The sequence below is a fragment of the Uncinocarpus reesii genome, genomic scaffold (assembly GCF_000003515.1).
Source record: "Uncinocarpus reesii 1704 scaffold_1 genomic scaffold, whole genome shotgun sequence".
Classification (NCBI taxonomy): domain Eukaryota; kingdom Fungi; phylum Ascomycota; class Eurotiomycetes; order Onygenales; family Onygenaceae; genus Uncinocarpus; species Uncinocarpus reesii.
This window is the reverse complement of record NW_003052500.1, coordinates 2,959,659-2,977,247: the sequence shown is the minus strand read 5'-3', so window position 1 is coordinate 2,977,247 and position 17,589 is coordinate 2,959,659. Positions and strand designations below refer to the sequence as shown.

General features: G+C 48.7%; 7 protein-coding genes across 7 annotated transcripts; 5 read left to right on the top strand and 2 right to left on the bottom strand.

Annotated features, from left to right (window-relative positions):
- Positions 1-997: 997 nt before the first annotated feature.
- On the top strand, positions 998-2,861 carry UREG_01210 (uncharacterized protein; the record flags this gene model as incomplete). The annotated part of the gene is made up of 2 exons (XM_002541648.1): positions 998-2,636; positions 2,701-2,861. 2 exons carry the CDS (start codon positions 998-1,000, stop codon positions 2,859-2,861), a joined length of 1,800 nt encoding a protein of 599 aa, XP_002541694.1.
- A 502-nt stretch (positions 2,862-3,363) lies between these two features.
- Positions 3,364-3,935, top strand: UREG_01209 (uncharacterized protein; the record flags this gene model as incomplete). Its single annotated transcript, XM_002541647.1, has 3 exons — positions 3,364-3,505; positions 3,746-3,805; positions 3,877-3,935. The coding sequence occupies 3 exons, from the start codon at positions 3,364-3,366 to the stop codon at positions 3,933-3,935; spliced, it is 261 nt and encodes an 86-aa protein (XP_002541693.1).
- A 1,382-nt stretch (positions 3,936-5,317) lies between these two features.
- On the bottom strand, positions 5,318-6,744 carry UREG_01208 (uncharacterized protein; the record flags this gene model as incomplete). The annotated part of the gene is made up of 2 exons (XM_002541646.1): positions 5,318-5,959; positions 6,016-6,744. 2 exons carry the CDS (start codon positions 6,742-6,744, stop codon positions 5,318-5,320), a joined length of 1,371 nt encoding a protein of 456 aa, XP_002541692.1.
- A 237-nt stretch (positions 6,745-6,981) lies between these two features.
- Positions 6,982-8,410, top strand: UREG_01207 (uncharacterized protein; the record flags this gene model as incomplete). The annotated part of the gene is made up of 2 exons (XM_002541645.1): positions 6,982-7,474; positions 7,665-8,410. The coding sequence occupies 2 exons, from the start codon at positions 6,982-6,984 to the stop codon at positions 8,408-8,410; spliced, it is 1,239 nt and encodes a 412-aa protein (XP_002541691.1).
- Positions 8,411-8,821: 411 nt separating this feature from the next.
- UREG_01206 (uncharacterized protein) lies at positions 8,822-10,743 on the top strand (the record flags this gene model as incomplete). The annotated part of the gene is made up of 2 exons (XM_002541644.1): positions 8,822-8,998; positions 9,163-10,743. The coding sequence occupies 2 exons, from the start codon at positions 8,822-8,824 to the stop codon at positions 10,741-10,743; spliced, it is 1,758 nt and encodes a 585-aa protein (XP_002541690.1).
- Positions 10,744-11,303: 560 nt separating this feature from the next.
- On the bottom strand, positions 11,304-13,910 carry UREG_01205 (sulfate permease II; the record flags this gene model as incomplete). Its single annotated transcript, XM_002541643.1, has 5 exons — positions 11,304-11,864; positions 11,926-12,785; positions 12,841-13,387; positions 13,443-13,588; positions 13,730-13,910. The coding sequence occupies 5 exons, from the start codon at positions 13,908-13,910 to the stop codon at positions 11,304-11,306; spliced, it is 2,295 nt and encodes a 764-aa protein (XP_002541689.1).
- Positions 13,911-15,736: 1,826 nt separating this feature from the next.
- Positions 15,737-17,244, top strand: UREG_01204 (uncharacterized protein; the record flags this gene model as incomplete). The annotated part of the gene is made up of 3 exons (XM_002541642.1): positions 15,737-16,186; positions 16,358-16,455; positions 16,509-17,244. 3 exons carry the CDS (start codon positions 15,737-15,739, stop codon positions 17,242-17,244), a joined length of 1,284 nt encoding a protein of 427 aa, XP_002541688.1.
- Positions 17,245-17,589: the final 345 nt, after the last annotated feature.

Below are 17,589 nucleotides of genomic sequence, written 5' to 3'. Positions count from 1 at the left end.
CCTTGTGGATAAGAGAGCAGATTAGCAAGCCCTCGATGCCCTGTTCTATCAAGGTGTGCATCACCGCCACCGGCCTTGCTTTTCTCTCCAGCAGGGCGGTCTCATGCGACTCCTCTTAGATCATGTTGATCGATGAGCTGGCAGTCCCAGAAGCCTGGTCGAGTAACAACGGCGTATGCCTCATCGTCACCTGCGCCATGAAGAGGGGACAAAGGTTTACTTGCACCGAGGCTATCTCTGGGAGGTCCCGTCAACCCTGTGGGTAACTGTACAGCCGTTTTCATTCCTTGCATGCCTTGGATTTCGACCTTATTCGTTTGGCTGCAATGTCCGGTGCTGAGGAAGATGACTGGAGACTGCCTGCATGCAGATAGTGACGAGTTAGCAGATCTAGGCTCTCACCCCGCGGTATCTTTGCATCACCATGTGGCCATGCTCTTCCCGCTGCGGTGACCGAAAACTGTGCCGTTAAAGTGTCTTGCGACGACTTGTTCACAGCATTCTCTTGATCGGGAACTTGAAAGCAATTGCACGTGTAGGGCGTCGAGACGAGACACAATGACAGTGTTGGAGCCTGGCTACGGTCCAAAAGTGCATTGCTGCCAAAGTTACCAGCTTCAAACTCGTGTAAAACGGCGCAGTAATAGCCACGGAGCTCTCCAGATTATTAAACTGAACCGTCATTGAAACCGCCCGCGAGGCATCGGGGGCTCCTTTTCCGCCTCTTTCGCCATCTTGACTCACAAGCTGCCATCGTGAGTCACCAAAGCGCGAGGAGACGCGGAGGAGACTAGACCAATTTTGTAGGTGGGAGGCAACGCCAGGTGAGGAACGTCATAACTAGTTATAGAACAGTGCAGAAGACATCAATCGACCAACATTGAAACAATTCACAATCAAGCAATAGCTATTACACTCTTTTGCAGCTTCCAATCATTCTTCAGGCCACACACTGGAAGGATATACCCTGCCATATCCCGATTCCAAACCACAAACAATGCAACCCCGTCCTACGCCTAAATGTCGATACTTTGGAACGAGAAAAGGTAAGGCCTCAAGTATCAATGTTCAATTGCCCTTTAGGTCACTGAAATTGGATCAAGGATGTCGCGCTGGGAATTCTTGTCTATATGCACATGATCCACAGCCGCTCGAGATAACAGAGGCTATCCAGCCCCAGACTGATAATCGGCATGTATTACTCGGGAATAGAGGCCAAATTCTCCCATCCACGCGTGAAAGAGACCATCTCTCGTCATGGCTAGAGCGTGTGGAAACGCCAACTCCAGGTTCTAATCAAGATTTGCTTAATCTTCCTAGCCGAAGACCCATCTCACGTCTACAGCTGGAGAATCCCAGGGAGTTTCAGCTAAACCAGGTTCGCCGAAGGTTTCGCCCAAAAGAAAGCAGCGATGAAGATGCAACCTATCTCACTTTTACAATGGTGCCCACTGATCCGGATTTCCCGCATGATATCACCGGGCTAGACTGTGTATTACGGGTTCCCATGGGGTACCCGGGGCGAGGAAACCCATCCCTTGAGGTTAAAAATGAAAATCTAAATCCCGATTTGAGGTCTGCTGTGGAAGTCAGATTCTCTCAATTAGTCAATTCCGCGGTTTCCATGGGTTTGCTAAAACTGGTGAACGCTCTTGATAGGCAACTTGAGGACGCTCTTACGGGGAAAAAGACTTGCCCGGATCATGGGAAAGCAGAAGCCATCAATACTCAAGCCGCAAACAAAACTACCACTGAAGTAGCAGTGCAAGATGATGATTTTGACTCGAGAAGGCGACGTAGAGAAATCGCCCAGCTCCGTTCTCGACTTGGCCGCGACCGTCTATTCTCTACCAATCCCGACGGAACTGTTTTAATTGTTCCTGTTAGACCTGTTAGGCCTGATTTGTTGCCAGCATCACTGAAGCAGCTTTCGGCTGTAGGCCTCTCTGTTCCTGTTTCTTATCCGGCTACTCCTTGCCAGCTCAACATATCGGGGGTCGCCGACGAGGTTGCTCGTTATGTGGAGATATCCTTTGACAAGCATGTGCGAGATAACCCGGGTATGAGCTTGATTGCTCATATCAATTACTTATCAGCAATGATGCATAACATGGCAGCTCTACCAGAGGACGTCGGCCTCAGCGAGGCTGTGGGTGAAATTTCATTGGAGGAAGAAATGACCGTGCCAGAAGCAGCCCCTGTTTCCGAAAGACCTGTACCCGATAATTCGACTGAGCTACAAGAACCACGACAAATGGAAGATCGTCCTCATATTCAGATAATCCCACGACCGCCGGAATGGGGCAATCCTGGAGATGAGCGTGATAACGGCGACAGCGACTATACGGATGGCTCTGAATTTGATCACAGCTTTTCTGAGGAAGAGGACGAAGAGGAGATAGAGGTTCCTAAAGCCCAACCAATTCAGACGGGGCGAGAAGTTCTCCTATCATTCCCATCCTTGGAGCTTCATGGAATAGAGCTTCTCGAGCTTAAGAGTGTCTCTCTTACTCTTAAATGTGAGCGATGCAAGGACACTTATGACTTGCAGAAATTGAAAATCGGAGACAACGGTATCAGCGTACCGCCCGAGCGAGTCCAGATATGTGGCAAATGTTCGAGTTATCTAACGATTGGTAAGTAGTGCTGCTTTGCGAAATGAGACTGGCATGTTAGGTTCAGTTAACACTTTCTTAACAGGTTTCCGTCGCGAATTGATGCATGATCACTCTAATCGGGCTGGTATCCTGCACCTGAATGGCTGTACTGCAGTTGATTTACTTCCAAGGTTGGTGATAACCCCCGACCCGTCCATAGAGATTTCTAACAAATCTGCGTCCGTCAACCGTGGTCTCTGCTAAGTGATGCTATCAACAGTAATTTCTATCCAACGTGTTCGCAATGTTCAACCACATATCCGTCGCCAGGGATCGTGGCCGTTCGTGGTGATTCTCGTACTATTATTTGCCGTGGTTGTCATAATAAAATGGGTACACCCACTGTCTCCTTGATGACATTGTCATTTGGGTATAGCTAATATATTTTTGAAGACTTTAAGATCCCGGAACTCAAATTTCTAGTGGTGAGCAATGCTCAAGGTATGTGATGCCCACGTATCGACTCTGCTGCTGGGACCTAGGCTCTTTAGAAATTATACTGATGCATACCCCGATAGAATCGACGGCTCGTCCTTTACGTGCCCCCAAGAAAGTGCGCTTACAACCCTTCCCCGCCCTTTTCTGTTTAGATATTTTTAGCTTACTTCTGTTGGGTTAATCACTGATTGGTTTGATATATAGCCCAGAGAGTCGCTAGGCATTGTTGCCGGCCAGGAGCTCCCTCGACGTGGCCGCTGTGCCCACTATGGCAAGAGTTGCCGTTGGTTTAGGTATTTCTTTGCAATTCACCAAAGCTGTTTGCAGCACCAAGGCGATGGCCACTATTCTCCCGATGTTAACGAAAAGAATAGGTTTAGCTGTTGTCTCAAAGTCTTTCCATGCGATAAGTTAGTGAAACCTTCTCCAATTTTATATTTTTGTCTAACAATTCCTTTTTGCAGATGTCATGATGCCGCCTCGGATCATCCCAACGAACATGCAAATCGTATGATTTGGTAGATAACCCTTAACTTCTTATTTTTTCCGTGCAAAGCTAACGCTTGTCTAAAGTGGTTACTGCTCTCGTGAACAAATTTATCGACCGGAATCCTGCGCTATATGCCACGCGATGCTAATAGGTAAACAAGCCAGCGGATTTTGGGAAGGTGGAAAGGGAACTAGAAACAAGCAGCTTATGAGCCGAAAAGGTGAGTACAGGGCTTCTCTAGGAGCTTTGGGCAAGTAGTTGAAATGCTGATGAATATCCATCTGGGGCTAGATCCGAGGAAATACCAGCGCCGCGAGGCAAATGCTCCCGGACCTTCGACTCGCAAGTAATCAATCGATACTTATTTATGCGACTGTCTGGATCTTCTAGACTCCAGAATCTAACTAGCAAACTACGCCGTGGATACTCTATACCCCGCGGGTAATGATTGCCATCATTCCAGGAGCGTGGAGTAGGGAAATGTGACCATTCCAACTCTGATGTGTTGGTGGTTGTATTGCTCATATTTAGAAAGAATTGAAAGTGGGCCAAAAGCTGGGATTTGGAAGCGACGGTGAGAGGCAAGTTTCACCTCAGAACCAGTTACCGGACAGGTTGAATCGACTTACGTCCTGGCTTTGCATTATTTCCCGATACTCACGGCAATGTGGTTTTTGAGTAGAATGTGGAAATAGGAGGAAGAGGAAGCGGTACGCAAGCATATGCAAAGCCAGTAGAACGTGAGGAGACATATTGACAATTGCTCGTGATCACCTAGAATCTTCCGCTTGCGATTCTCGGTTGAATGGAGGTATTTCGGGATAACTACGGAGCTAGATATGCTAGATGTTAGGGGACAGTGCTGTTATTAATGTTGATGTATATATTGTACATACAGACATACTCGTGGCAGATATCCTATTCAAGGCGAACCGCGCACTAGCAAGGAGAGAATCACAGTTTTAACGCTCTATTTCATATTAATGCTCAACGAGAATGCGAATCATGTGGCGAGCATTATCTCCACCACTGGCCAATTTGACACTAAACGCACCTCATAGGGTGTTCAGCGCTTCGACCTTGCAAGGCGGTATTACAGCAAGAGAGCTAGACATGTAACTTGCTTCGACGATGGCAAAAACTCGCAACCCCGTAACTAGATCTTTGGATATATTTAAGAATCCATAAGCCCACCGACTGCTGGAAGTCCTGTTTTCGATGGGCAAGTCAGCTGTACCGTATGATTCATCTATAAAATGGACATCCATCATCGAAAAGTAAGTTGTGTAAATAGAAAGCAATATAATTTTTCGTGGGATTATACCACATCCTAGTTATAGACGCGTCTTTAAAGGGCGAAAACAATGGGCTTCGTGAGTTTAGAGTCCCAGGGACGTTCAGAAAAAGTGGATGCTCAGGGTCTTGCTGAAAATACTATATTCGGATGCAATGATAAGGGAGGGTGGCAGGTTCTGCTAGATTTATGATTGCCGCTTTCCGATTTGAGGATTTCTCCATTCGACTGGAGATGTAGTGCCTGGAAGTAAAGTTTCAAAGCATATGGTGTCCTTGGATTGCCGCGGGACTGCACATCGTCCTGTAAATAGCAACATCGCGGATATGCCATTTACATACCTAGGTAAAATCAGCCATTCAGTTGTGCCAAGTGCTGTAAAGTGATCATTTTTTCAACATACAATGGCTCAACAGAAAGATACCATGTAGGTGACCTCTATGGCTCCAAGAGACCTTTCATATATTCCACGTCAGACCGCTCGGCTTTATGAATGCTCCGAACTGTCATTAGTAACGCTTTTTGGGGAGTGCCAGAAGCAGGCAGCGTTTCTAGACGGGCGTAATGGTTCATAATAGAAAGGTCCTTCACAATAGTGATAGCTCCAATCACTCGACACATTTTTCTTTCGGTTATCTTGCTCGGTTTCCCTGTGTTCGTAGTCTGACGTCCATTTCCCCATTCCCTCCCACCCACGCCGAGAAAATCACGGCTACATTGTTCATAAACGGGGTTACCAACCCAGCCCGTCCATATTCCTAGCAAACAGGGCTTTTGCGATGGAAAAAACAAGTCTGTGAAATAGAAATATTGATGGTCGCCGAGACGATACGACCCTTCAACAAAAGCATAGAGTTCAATTAATATTGGCGGTCGAGTTGGCGAACTTGCTGGGACACCAGGCTCGTGAGCGGAGAAAGAACTTGAGGAGAGGCCATCTTTGCGTGCCTCGCTAATACGAAAACATGTTCGTATTATAGGGCTCGGGTTCAATCCCTGAATGGGAGACTTAATATTGGTCACGCCGTTTGGGAGAGGAGGCCTCAGGAACGGAGACAACGGGCTCAACAGTCCTGAGAACTTATTGCATATGTGTTATTCTCCCGATGTCTTTAAAGTGATTGGGCCTCTGTTACCTGAAGTTGCGGGCCGCTATCCGCGGGCCTAGGTCCTTCAACAAACTCGGCCGTATGCGAATATGGGCGAATCTGTCTGAATTTTGAGGAAGGTTTGGGAGGGGTTTGCTGTGGAGAGAAGTATAATAGCTCAGCTTGATCTACAATTGCTGCAAGAGCGGCATCATCAATGTCAGCAATAGCGTAATCCTCCTCTGACAAGGATGTATCGAGAGTATGGTCTGGAGTAAAGCCATGCTTACTGCATGGACAGTACTGAGATGTCTCGTCAATTAAAATGTCATCGTGTTTGTGTTGTTTAGACGAAGCACTTGGAGAACTAAGACTGGGATTCCCGTTAATTCCGTCTTCGATTGTACGTCCCAGTGGCAGGTCGGGTTGATAAGTATCTTCCGGATTCGAGATCTGATATGAAGGCACCTCATACGAAGCACCGAATTCCAGATCCTGGCTAGGGGTTATTGTACTTTCGTTTGAAAGCTGGTTCAATTGTTGGCCTCTGTTGTTGTAACAGTGCTCTTCATGGGCGTTTCCTGCTTCTGGAAATAAAGCTGGGATTTGCTCTTCTGGCCTTATGACAGCATCATATTTCCATGATCGGATCCTCTCAAGGCTACAGTTGGATATAGAGCTCTGTCTCTTCTGACCACTTTTATGGTTATTGTAAGTGCAGTGCTGAGCTTGACCACCTCGCCTCTGCGGTTTAGTCACCTTGAACCCAATATCCATTCGGCTGGGAGTCAGGCTCGTCGCCCAACAATCGGAAATCAAATTGCGCTTTATGATTGAATGAAAAAAGAAACTGGGCCACCGACCGTCCTGTAGCGGACCGTCGTTGAAAGTCGGAGTGCTTTTTTATAGACTGAAGTTGGGACCTTGATTAGTCAGCCACTTGACGGAGCTCCAGCGTTGAAAAGGAACAGCTTAGAGCATCGGCTTCAGTCTTGATGAACAGCAGTTGACACGATGTCCTATGCTCTGGCTTCAAAAAAGCGCAAGTTTCACCGGGTTCTTGAATCTCTTTCTAGTAATAACACTGCTCCAAAAGCACCACATGCAGCTTCAAAAAACACCGCTACAACCCCAAAATCCGTCCATCCAACTATAAAACGGGTTCGATTAACGCCGAATTCAGAGCCTGATGACACAGCAGTACACGCTTCCCAATCTCCTCTAGCCGGCCGGTCTTCTACGTCCTCCGCGCGTCCAAGTTTTGTCCCCTGGGATCGCGATCGATTTCTGGAAAGGCTGGAAACATTTCGTCGGGTCGACAGATGGTCTCCAAAACCAGATGATATCAACGAGGTACAATGGGCAAAACGAGGCTGGTCCTGCGTGGATGTAATGAGGGTGGAATGTGTTGGAGGATGTGGCCATTCCGTCGTGGTCAAATTACCAGATGAAATCGACGAATTGGAAGAATATGACACTGAGAAGATGGAAGAGCGAAAGCAAGTTCGTAGGTATCTCCCACGCTCCAGTTGCATTATAACACTAATATATCATTCAGGAGCTGCGCTGGTAGAAAAATACGCAAATCTCATCGTTGAAGGCCACGGAGAAAAGTGCCCTTGGCGCAAAGCTGGATGTGATGGTAACGCCTGTTCTGAGATTATATACCGTTTTCCAGTAGACTAACACCAAGATAGATACCATCCAGCGACTAGATTTGGCGAAACCGGACCACGCGTTAAAGGGACTTAAGGACCGCTATGTCAAACTTTGCTCCTTGGCTCAGAAGTTACCTGCTCGAGAGCGCATCGTACTTCCTGAAAACATGAATTTGGACGAATTGATAAAGATGATTCCATTGGAAGATCTATCTGCAAGCCAGTTACAAACAGGAAGCACACATGCGGGAAAAGAGTCCCTCCAAAACGTCGAAGGTGAAACAGGTCGTCAGGCAGGCCAGGCCACACAAACGCCTATAAACCAGCCAGCACTTTCTCTCGCCCTTTTTGGCTGGGATCTCTGCGGAGACATGCACGCCGGACTCGCAAGTTGCAATGCCTGTTTCAGAAGGCTTGGTCTCTGGATGTATAATCCTAAAGAAGACGGGTCGTCTTCTATTTACCCTAACCTCGACGTGGTAAACGAACACCTTGACTATTGCCCGTGGATCAATGCAGCAACGCAGAGTGGAACGCAGAAAAAGCCCGGTCAAGCTGCAGGCTGGGAAATACTGGAGCGGGTGATACGAAACCTGTACCGTCGAAAAACATGGTCCGCAGAGCCAACAGCTTCTGTGTTGGATGATCAGGATGAGAACCAGGATTCTAAGGAGGTTGATGCCGAGGCACGAAAGGCTAAGGATCGAGAGTGGTGGGCTAGGCTTCGACGAGTAAGGCAAGCTTTGCAGGTCAAGGGGCCCAAGAAGAACAAAGGTCCTCCGTAAGTCGTGGACGAGATGATTGCTTTTGAGCTTGCGCTTTGGCTATTGATGAAGGTTGGCTGGACGTCGTACACATTTTAGCGCTAACTAGATACCCGTTCTTGCGAATCGTTAAAATAGCTTTATGAATGATAATGATATTGTTTGATCTTCTATAAATTCAGCCGTGGTCCCTTTTTAGTAGAGACAGTCCGTCTTCCTGTTTTGGCTTGAGGAAAGGGCGCTATGCCGAAACAGGCAGATCTCCAAACTCCCCAGACTTTTAACGTCAAGGCGAACTCAAGCTGACATCGGGTGTCTGCACTGGAAACTTCACCGTGTCTCAGAGGTCTTTGAAGGACTGCTTCACTTTGTCGGATGTTGGCCTCAAGTCGTGATTAGCTACTATCCCTGTCCCAGCGACCTGCTCCCACCATGTATGATCCGGCCCGGGATCGCTACACTGCATCTGACGAATCACTCGCTCACAATGCAACGAAACACTCCACACAGGATGCCAGTCAATTGTCCAGCCAAGACAAGTCAGTGGCTGGCCAGGACTCACAGGAGAGAGAAGCAAAGGAGCATCCGCCAGTCCACTCAGACACTTGTGTAAGTTTATCAACAGGCCAGTGATTAGCTTTTGCTGCTGGTTGCTGCGATGACAAGAAGAACAACCAGGTCTTCATGTTAGCGGCCGTTTTCATGACCCTCTCCCTGAGTCCCTGATCTTAAAAGTAGTTTATTTTTGTCTTGCAGATTGTGACACTCTTCAGCGCTTTCAGCCATTGTGGAGAATAGCGCTAACTTCAGTCGACGCAAAGGGCGCACTTCCATCTCCCAGGAGTTCCACCACAGCTGCCAACAACTTTCAAAATCCTACGATAGCCCTCCAAGACAATTCGCCTCTAGATCCAATGGAGCCCTCGAAAAAGGACAATTCTGCTTTACCCTCCGAAGACGTTCCGATCCACCAGGCAAGCACGTCTCCAAGTCGGCCAGAAGCACCTAGTTCCCTGACAGCCAAAAGCGCAAATCAAACGCAAACGGAGAAATCTCCAACTGGGGGAACGCATAGCGACAAAAAGAGAAAACTCCCGGCCGTTGACCAACCGACTGAGAATCCAACAATTGACAAAGATCAACCCCGGTCGAAACGGAAAAGGGTTCAGGAACGCGTTCAGAGGAATCGGAAGCGGGGGAAAACTCCTCCATCCGCTTACTCTCGTCGAGATGATGCCCTTTCGCAGCTTCCCAGATCACCATCACCAATCCGTTCACCTTCCCCTGCTGCCCCTGTGCGCCAGCGCAAGCGACCAGGCGGCGGAGCACGCGTCAATGCTGCAAACGTCGAGGCTTTGAGGCGGAAGCAGGAAGAAAGAGAACGGCAACGACAAGAAGAGGCGCAAAGGGAACTGCGTGACCGTGGAGTGCATGACGTGGTTCGACAGCATTACAATGCCGTGCCAGAGCGAGGAAGAGAATGGAGGAAGACGGATAGCAAGATCAAGGGACTTCGAAGTTTCAACAATTGGGTTAAGAGTACGATTATTCAAAAGTTCTCACCAGATGAAGAATTCTTGGCCAGTAATACCGGTAACGGTTGGACTGCAGGATCGGGGGAGGAAGAAAAGAGGTTAATTGTGCTCGACGTCGGATGCGGTAAAGGTGGTGATTTGGGGAAGTGGCAGCAAGCACCGCAGCCTATTGAGCTCTATGTTGGCCTGGACCCTGCAGAAGTGTCTATCAACCAGGCTAGAGACCGATACAACGGTATGAGAAACGATAGAAGGCGGCGGAGAGGTCACCCTCTTTACCACGCCGAGTTTCATCCAAAGGACTGTTTTGGCGAATGGCTTGGCGACCTATCTATCATTCAACGTGTTGGTATTGATGGTAACATTGGCCCCAATGGATCGCTAATGAGTTCTCGTTGGGGCGGCGGCGGGTTTGACATCGTGGCTTCAATGTTTACTATGCACTACGCGTTTGAAAGCGAAGAGAAAGCAAGGCAAATGCTACAGAATGTTGCAGGGGCGCTCAAGAAGGGTGGCAGATTCCTCGGTGTCGGACCAAATTCGGACGTTCTCAGTGCCAAAGTAGCTGAGTTCCACAAGAAACGCAAGGAAACATTGGCTGCAACGGGGACGGAGGACACCAACGGTAAGCAAGAAGGAAAAGATGCGGATGATGCGTTGGAATGGGGAAATAGTATCTACCGTGTGAGATTCCCCGGCGAGACTCCCGAAGATGGAGTATTTCGACCGGCATTTGGCTGGAAGTACAGTTACTTCATGGAAGAAGCGGTCGAAGAGGTTCCGGAGTATGTGGTGCCTTGGGAGGCATTTCGAGCGTGAGATTTACCCGTTTATATTTCTAAATAAAGCCCCCTTTTCCGTCGTTTCCGTCCCGGCTAATATCTCTTTATTTCAGTCTGACTCAAGATTACAACCTGGAATTGCAGTACCGCAAACCATTTCTTGACGTATGGGAAGAAGAAAAAGATGACCCCCATACTCGGTCCCCTGAGTGAACGCATGGGTGTCCGGTCAAGAGATGGGACTTTGATGGTCAATGAGGAAGAGCTTGAAGCTGCAAGTACGTATTTCGCGTGCCTCCTCTATGGTTGGACACACCACAAACTGACCCTGATGTTAGGCCTGTATCATGCGTTCTGCTTTTATAAGGTGTAAACGAGATGCTGTGACTCAAAAACGGTATCAATTTCTGTTACCCGTAAACAGGATCTTTCCCTGTGCCTGTGTTTCCCAAATATGTAAAAATGACTGGAAGTCTAGCTCGCTATAAATAATGTTTCCCAGAAAAAGAGTTAAAAAGAAGGCTTGCACTGCCATGGACACAAATTCCCGAAAAATCCTAATACCCAAATATTAACGCCTCACTGTTTCGCCACTTCTCATGCATCGGTGCTCAGAGCACGAGCTGCGCTCCTGTTCTCAGCGTTCAAAATCGCGCTTTCAACAGCAGCTTGCACGTCCATATGGAAGAATGGGCGGTTAATACCATGAACATTGGCAATCCTCTTTGGAATTTGCAACATTTCCTTTTGGTCACCGGCGTAGATTTCTATCTCTTCCGTGTTTGTCTCGATATCACCGTTCTTCGACTTACGGGCCTTGGTCACAGACTCCTCGGCCCCCGAGAGCGCAGCGACACTGAAGATAGGTTTCCAGTTGCCCAGGGACTCTGGAGATACAGAGGTCGGATAACCAAAACCAGCTGCTGCGAGCGCACGTTTCGTCCACCGGCTATTGACATTGGCAAAATGCCATTCAACTACTTCGGGGGCAGCGTGGCGGTCAAGCTGGTTTCGAATGTCGATCAGGCCTTGGACAGATGTTACGTCGACGTTGTTGACGGCGGCAAAATCGAGGACTACTGCGCGGAGGATTGGGCGGTTGTCGTCGAGGTTGATCTGTGCTCCATTTCGGGGCCCAGGGTCATTCCATGGTCGGTCCTGAACAGAAACAGTATATTAGATAAAGAAAACAAACAAAGAGTCGCTTAGATGGTCTTACTCCTAGCTTATCGTATCTTTCAAGCTGCGTACGCCGTGTCTCTTTGAAAATGAATGCCGTAAGTGTATCGAGGTAGCGAGCTTGATTTGGGTAATTGAACCCTTCGTTGAATCGATAAATAAAGATTCCGGGGTATGGTGTTTGGGCCTCGATCAAAGGATTGGAACCATCTTGATGGTCCAACGGAATGAATGCTTCTCTAACAGACCATGTAGGATCCTCTTTGGTTATCTTGCTGTCATCCCTGCGATGGAAGTTGTCATGAGTGACGCGATAGACGCTAACTCTTCCCAAGAAATTTCCTTTGGCTCTGGCGGTTCGATACAAAAGGACGGCAGCAGAAGCCCCAATAGTGGCGTAGATACCGTTTTCGATCTGGGTGAAAACAGTCACCAAGACACCACAGAAGAAGATGATCACTTCGACTGGTGAAATTTCCCAGAACTGGTAGACGACATTGGGCGGAGTGATCAAATCACCAACAGCATGTATAATTAGTCCAGATAGAGTGCCCATTGGGATGTAGAAGAAAACCGATGTCAAAGCGTATAAAGCTAGTAGCACAATGACAGCTGTAAACATGCCAGCAAGGGGAGTTCGGACTCCGGCTTTCGCTTTAATGGCTGTTCGCGAGAATGAACCGGTAGCCGGGTAACCACCTAGAAATGGGCCTAACAAGTTCGTAAAGCCAATGGCAACGAGTTCTTGTGAGGGATCAATGACATAGTTGTTAACCCTTCCAAAGGACTTGGAGATGGCAATATGCTCAATGATAAGAACGATGATGCTTGCGGGAAGATCAGAAGCAAAAGATGAGACTAGCCGAGTGTCCATATGTGGAACACCAGCGTGCTGAAATCCTGTTCAAATACAGTCAGCCAAAGCACCAGGGATATCGAGTTGTAGAATCCTTACCTTTAGGGACTGTTCCTAGAATCCTGAATTTCGCATCCTTCTGGTCTGAAATATTTCGGTTGACCAGCCAACTTATCATGGTATAGAGCAGGATAATGAAAGCCATTCTGAGGGTGGATATGAAAAACCACATTTTCTTCCTGTTTGGCTGTTTGTCGGACATGAATCCGCAGAACCATCGAATGAAGTACAGCAAAACAAGCGCGCTCAACCCCAAGGCGGCATCGAGTTGAGTGTTTGGGAGATTTTTCAGGGTGTTAATGATCACCTTGTACGCTGCTTCTCGTGTGCTGACGCCTTCAATCCCCATCATCGAAGGCACTTGACCCACGGCGATGGATATTGCTGCGCCCGTCATAAACGACGTGATCGTTACCAGAGGGATGAATTCGACGATCCAGCCGCATCTGATAAGGCCAATGAAACAAAGGACGCCTCCACAGATGATGGACAGGCCCCGGGCAATCTGCTCGGCGGGGATATCGGGGTGGACTCTTTGCACTTTGATGACTATGTTCCCGACAATCGTCGACATCACGGCGACCGCCTACATAGTCTGTTAGCATATAGCTGCATGCAAATGAATGTTGAATAGGATTTACCCCAATCGTGATGTCCTTTGAAGTCGCAAACGCCCAGTACAGCAAGAAACCGACGAAAGACGTATACAGCCCGTATTCCGGTGGCAGTCGAGCGAGAAGTGCATATGCCATCCCTTGTGGGACGACCACAAATCCAACCGTGGTACCTGGGAGCTATTAGGAACAGTCATACGAGGTAAAATTAGATTTATACTGACCCGCTATGATATCTCCAAGCATCCACTGAACATTGTAGTGGAATATCCACGACAGAAATGGAAATAGACTTCGGATGTATCTTTTCGTACCGCCGGCAGTAGGACGATGATTCAAAATCCATTCAGCCGTCGTTGGCTCATTTTCAACGAACGTGTCGACAGACGAAATGGACTTTGCTGCAGAACGAAAGGTGTCTTCGGGTTCCTGGCGGTAGTCAACATTGATACCGAGGACGCCGGCGAGAGCTCGACCAGTTCGGGATGCCACCATTGTGAGTATGTCCTTGGTGATGGAAAACTCTCTGATATTGAGCGGGCCACAGCAAATTTATATATCACATATGCCGGGGTCTGACCCGCGAGGCGAAGAAAAGGAGATTCAGAGAACAGGCTCAGAAGACGTCTCAAGCCAATAGTGGAGTTCCAAAATGAGGCCCCTTCTTTGTTGTCTTGGGAGGTGAGCAAAAAACACCTGGGGAGCTCTCAACGCAATTCCCTGGAACCATGTCGTCAAAACTTGGCGGAGCTGCGGTGTGAAGAATCCGCCAGGAGCTTGGCTCTAAGCTTTATTCCGATGATGTTTTGTTCTTCCCATTCTAGTAGATGAAAGTATCTCATTGGAATCCAGGCGAAATCCGGGCGCAGAGTTCTATGCTTTTTCTCTTGTCAACAAAAAGCGGGAGGTGCGTGCAGCCTCTGCGGTGGGATAATAGGCCACCGGAACTCGTCCGGAGGGTCACTTTTACGGGAGCCAGGGAAGAAATCCGCCTAGAAGCTTAAGGGGGGGGGTTGAGATGTGAGTAAAAAGGCCTGAAGCGAGAGTGCATTATCTGTGGGGATGGAAGCCATGTCCCTGCGGTAAACTTTCCAAAGCATCCGCAGAACAGTTTGGCACTGATTGGCTGTGATCCAGGGGATCGACTGTCTGGGCACGTTAGCTGGAGCATTCGATGATTTGAAGTTGGGAGCCTGATGTCGCAATCGCAAACCTTGATGGTGGAAGATCACGAAAAGAGGTGAGAGATCCCTGACATGCGCCCAGGCTGGGGAGAGCTGAGCAGACCTAATCTTAGACCTTGAAAAGCATCTTAACGCTCTCGTTCTAGCCAAGCTTTGGCCACGGAGGCAACAGAGCTTGGAGCCGTGCTGGTGATGGAGGACGGCAGAGGATCCTTATTTAGGTGACCGCTCTCTCAGAGCCAGCCAATAACGCATCCGCCAGAGTCGGTGTGTCCCTTGAGAAGCACGTATTCGGTTCCCAGTTCGCAAATAAGCTCAACGGCACATTATGCATATCTGGCTCCTTGCACCGTTGCACATGGCTTCCATGCGCCAGCGATGGCTTGTGGTCTGGGACTCTGGGGTAAGGAGGCGTTCAGGCAAGGTCACGTGGCCCTTGTTGGCGCTGAGGTCTCAAGGTCGCACGGATGCCCAGCAAACACAAGCAAAGGCTCAGGCTCTGGGCTGCAAAAGAAATGAAACGGTGAATAACAGGCAGTTTCAGACCGGGATCTCGCAGGCTGTTTTCATCCCCAGGTTGCAGGAGTCCAATTCTATTACGGCGTATCTCCGACTACCAAAGCCCTCTGATGCTTGTTGATTTAGGCAAAAAACACTGAATATCATTCCTTATCTCTCGGGTTGGAAAACTATCTCTGCGCTGATCAAACGGTTTTCTTTTCTCGTCGCCGAGATGTAGGACCACTGGCTCTTCCTTCTGGCGATATCTGAGTGTTGTGCTTGGCTCGCAATCTTAATAGGGTCCAGCAAAGCGAGAAACAAGCCAGCCTTGTAGGGTGCGGCGACCCAATGAGAGCATTACCCAAGCTAAAGTCTCTCCCGTCCGTTCTCTAATCGTCCGCATTGACTGTTTGTTCTCGTCCTCCTGATCGTCTCCTTGAGACAACAAAAACATGCCAAGATTTATAACGAATCTGACTAAGCATGTCACTTGCAAACAGTGCAAACTCGAACTGTGACTAAGCAACTAAGATTATTAGCAGATTCGCGCGACATCAATCGCGTCGCGTCAAATTGAAATGTGAACACGGCCTGGAAAGGACTCTTTGAAGGCGGACTTGACCGATTGAAACAAGCATGGCGATGGCGACATCTTCGCGTCGACGCTCCGGGAGACAGCGTGCCGAACCTGACGTAGAGGCAGAGATGTCTTCCGGCGAGGAGATAGTCATCCCAAACTATGAACGGCAGACTTACCCGCTGGATGACGAAGCCAACGTAGAGATTCAGGAGATTCTACAGTCGGAGGAATTTGCCAACTTCGACCTCCATTTACGGCGCCTCGCAGAAGCTCTGACTAGTACAGCGGGTGAGGTTAATGATGCACTGGCCGATGCGAAGGGGAGATACGAAAGACAGAAGCGGAAGCGAGAGGAGGAAAAAGCCAATGAAGACGGTGACGGTGATGACGACCGAACCGCAGCAGACGACGAGCCGGACGGTAACCACATCGAGGACTTGGAAATGAGGGTGGATGTCACTACGAAAAAATTGGAGGAGGAGATGAGACGGCTGGTGGACTCTGAAGTCAGAGCGAATGCCCTGAAAGAGATACTCTCAGAGATGTGTCAGATACAGGAAGGGGACAGACCCGGTGCGCAAAGGGGGCGAAATCTCAGGGCCAGCAGGAGAAGACGCGGGGACGATGACGATGGCGAAGACCGCAACAATGCTGATGGGAACAATACTGCTGTCCAGGGCGGAGCAGTGGAGGAGGTTTTACCGGCAACCGAACATATAGGGAATCAACTGAAGGAGCGGCAGGCCCAATGGGAAAACCTTTCCCTTACACAACGGTATAGTCTGACACTCTTGGCTTAATCCATCGCACTAAACGTAGAACAAATAGATACACAACCAACAATGCCTACATTGGTTTTTATCGCATTGTGCACGATTCGAAGCACCTTGGAGACGATATCACCCCCCTACCGCACCCTTCAACTTGGTTGAGCCACATAGAAACCCCGGAAACCGCCGGGTCGTCATCCCGACCTGCCAGGCAGGAAAGGGGGAGTGCGGCTGGAAATCCCGATGATGACGTTGCTATCGAGCGGGAACGTCTCTCAATCCGCTGCCCAATAACGCTTCTTCCTTTCAAAGATCCCGTCACCAGCACCAAGTGCCCACACAGTTTCGAGCGCACAGCGATCGAAGATATGATCAGTCGCAGTACCGAAACTATGCTCGTACCACTCCCCAACACGAACAATGGTCGACGGCGGGTCAGGTGCATAAAGTGTCCCGTCTGTTCTGCTCAGCTTGCTCTTCAATATTTACGCCACGATCCCGTGCTACTAAGAAGAGTTCGACGAGCCCTGGAGACTGCTGCGATGGATGAAGAAGAAGCAAATAACGCAGAAGCTGTTGACGAGGAGGAAGACGATCAAGACATGGCTATTGATACGAAGGAGAGTAAACCTGTAAAGGTCAAGCTCGAAAAGGTTGATTCACCGCCTAGGTGGTTAAGTGGAGTCCCGAGCGCAAGGGTTGTGACCATTGACGATGACGGGGATGAGGAGATGGCTGATGCCGAAGCGCTGGAAGAAGAAGAGGAGGAAGAGGAAGAGGAAGACGACGAGTGAACGGCATAATAAAAACGGAATACCCAGTTCAAATCCATACTTCTGGATGATCCACGGTTGCTAGACATCATTCTTGAATAGAATATTGTATCGTACCAGTGATCCCTGCTGCTTCTCTGGATTATTGATGTTGAGAAAAACAAATATGCCCAGATACGCGACGCGGCACACCATAAGAGAGGAGGTATTGCTAGTATGAACTTGGTGAAATCCATTGGCCAATTTTGCTACTGATGCTGTACAGTACTCATAGGTCAAGTTGTTCCGAGACCAACGCGCCCAAATAGAGACGGAGGGGAAAATGCAAACAATCCTCCAAATCCAAACGCCAGGCAGGTTACTGGT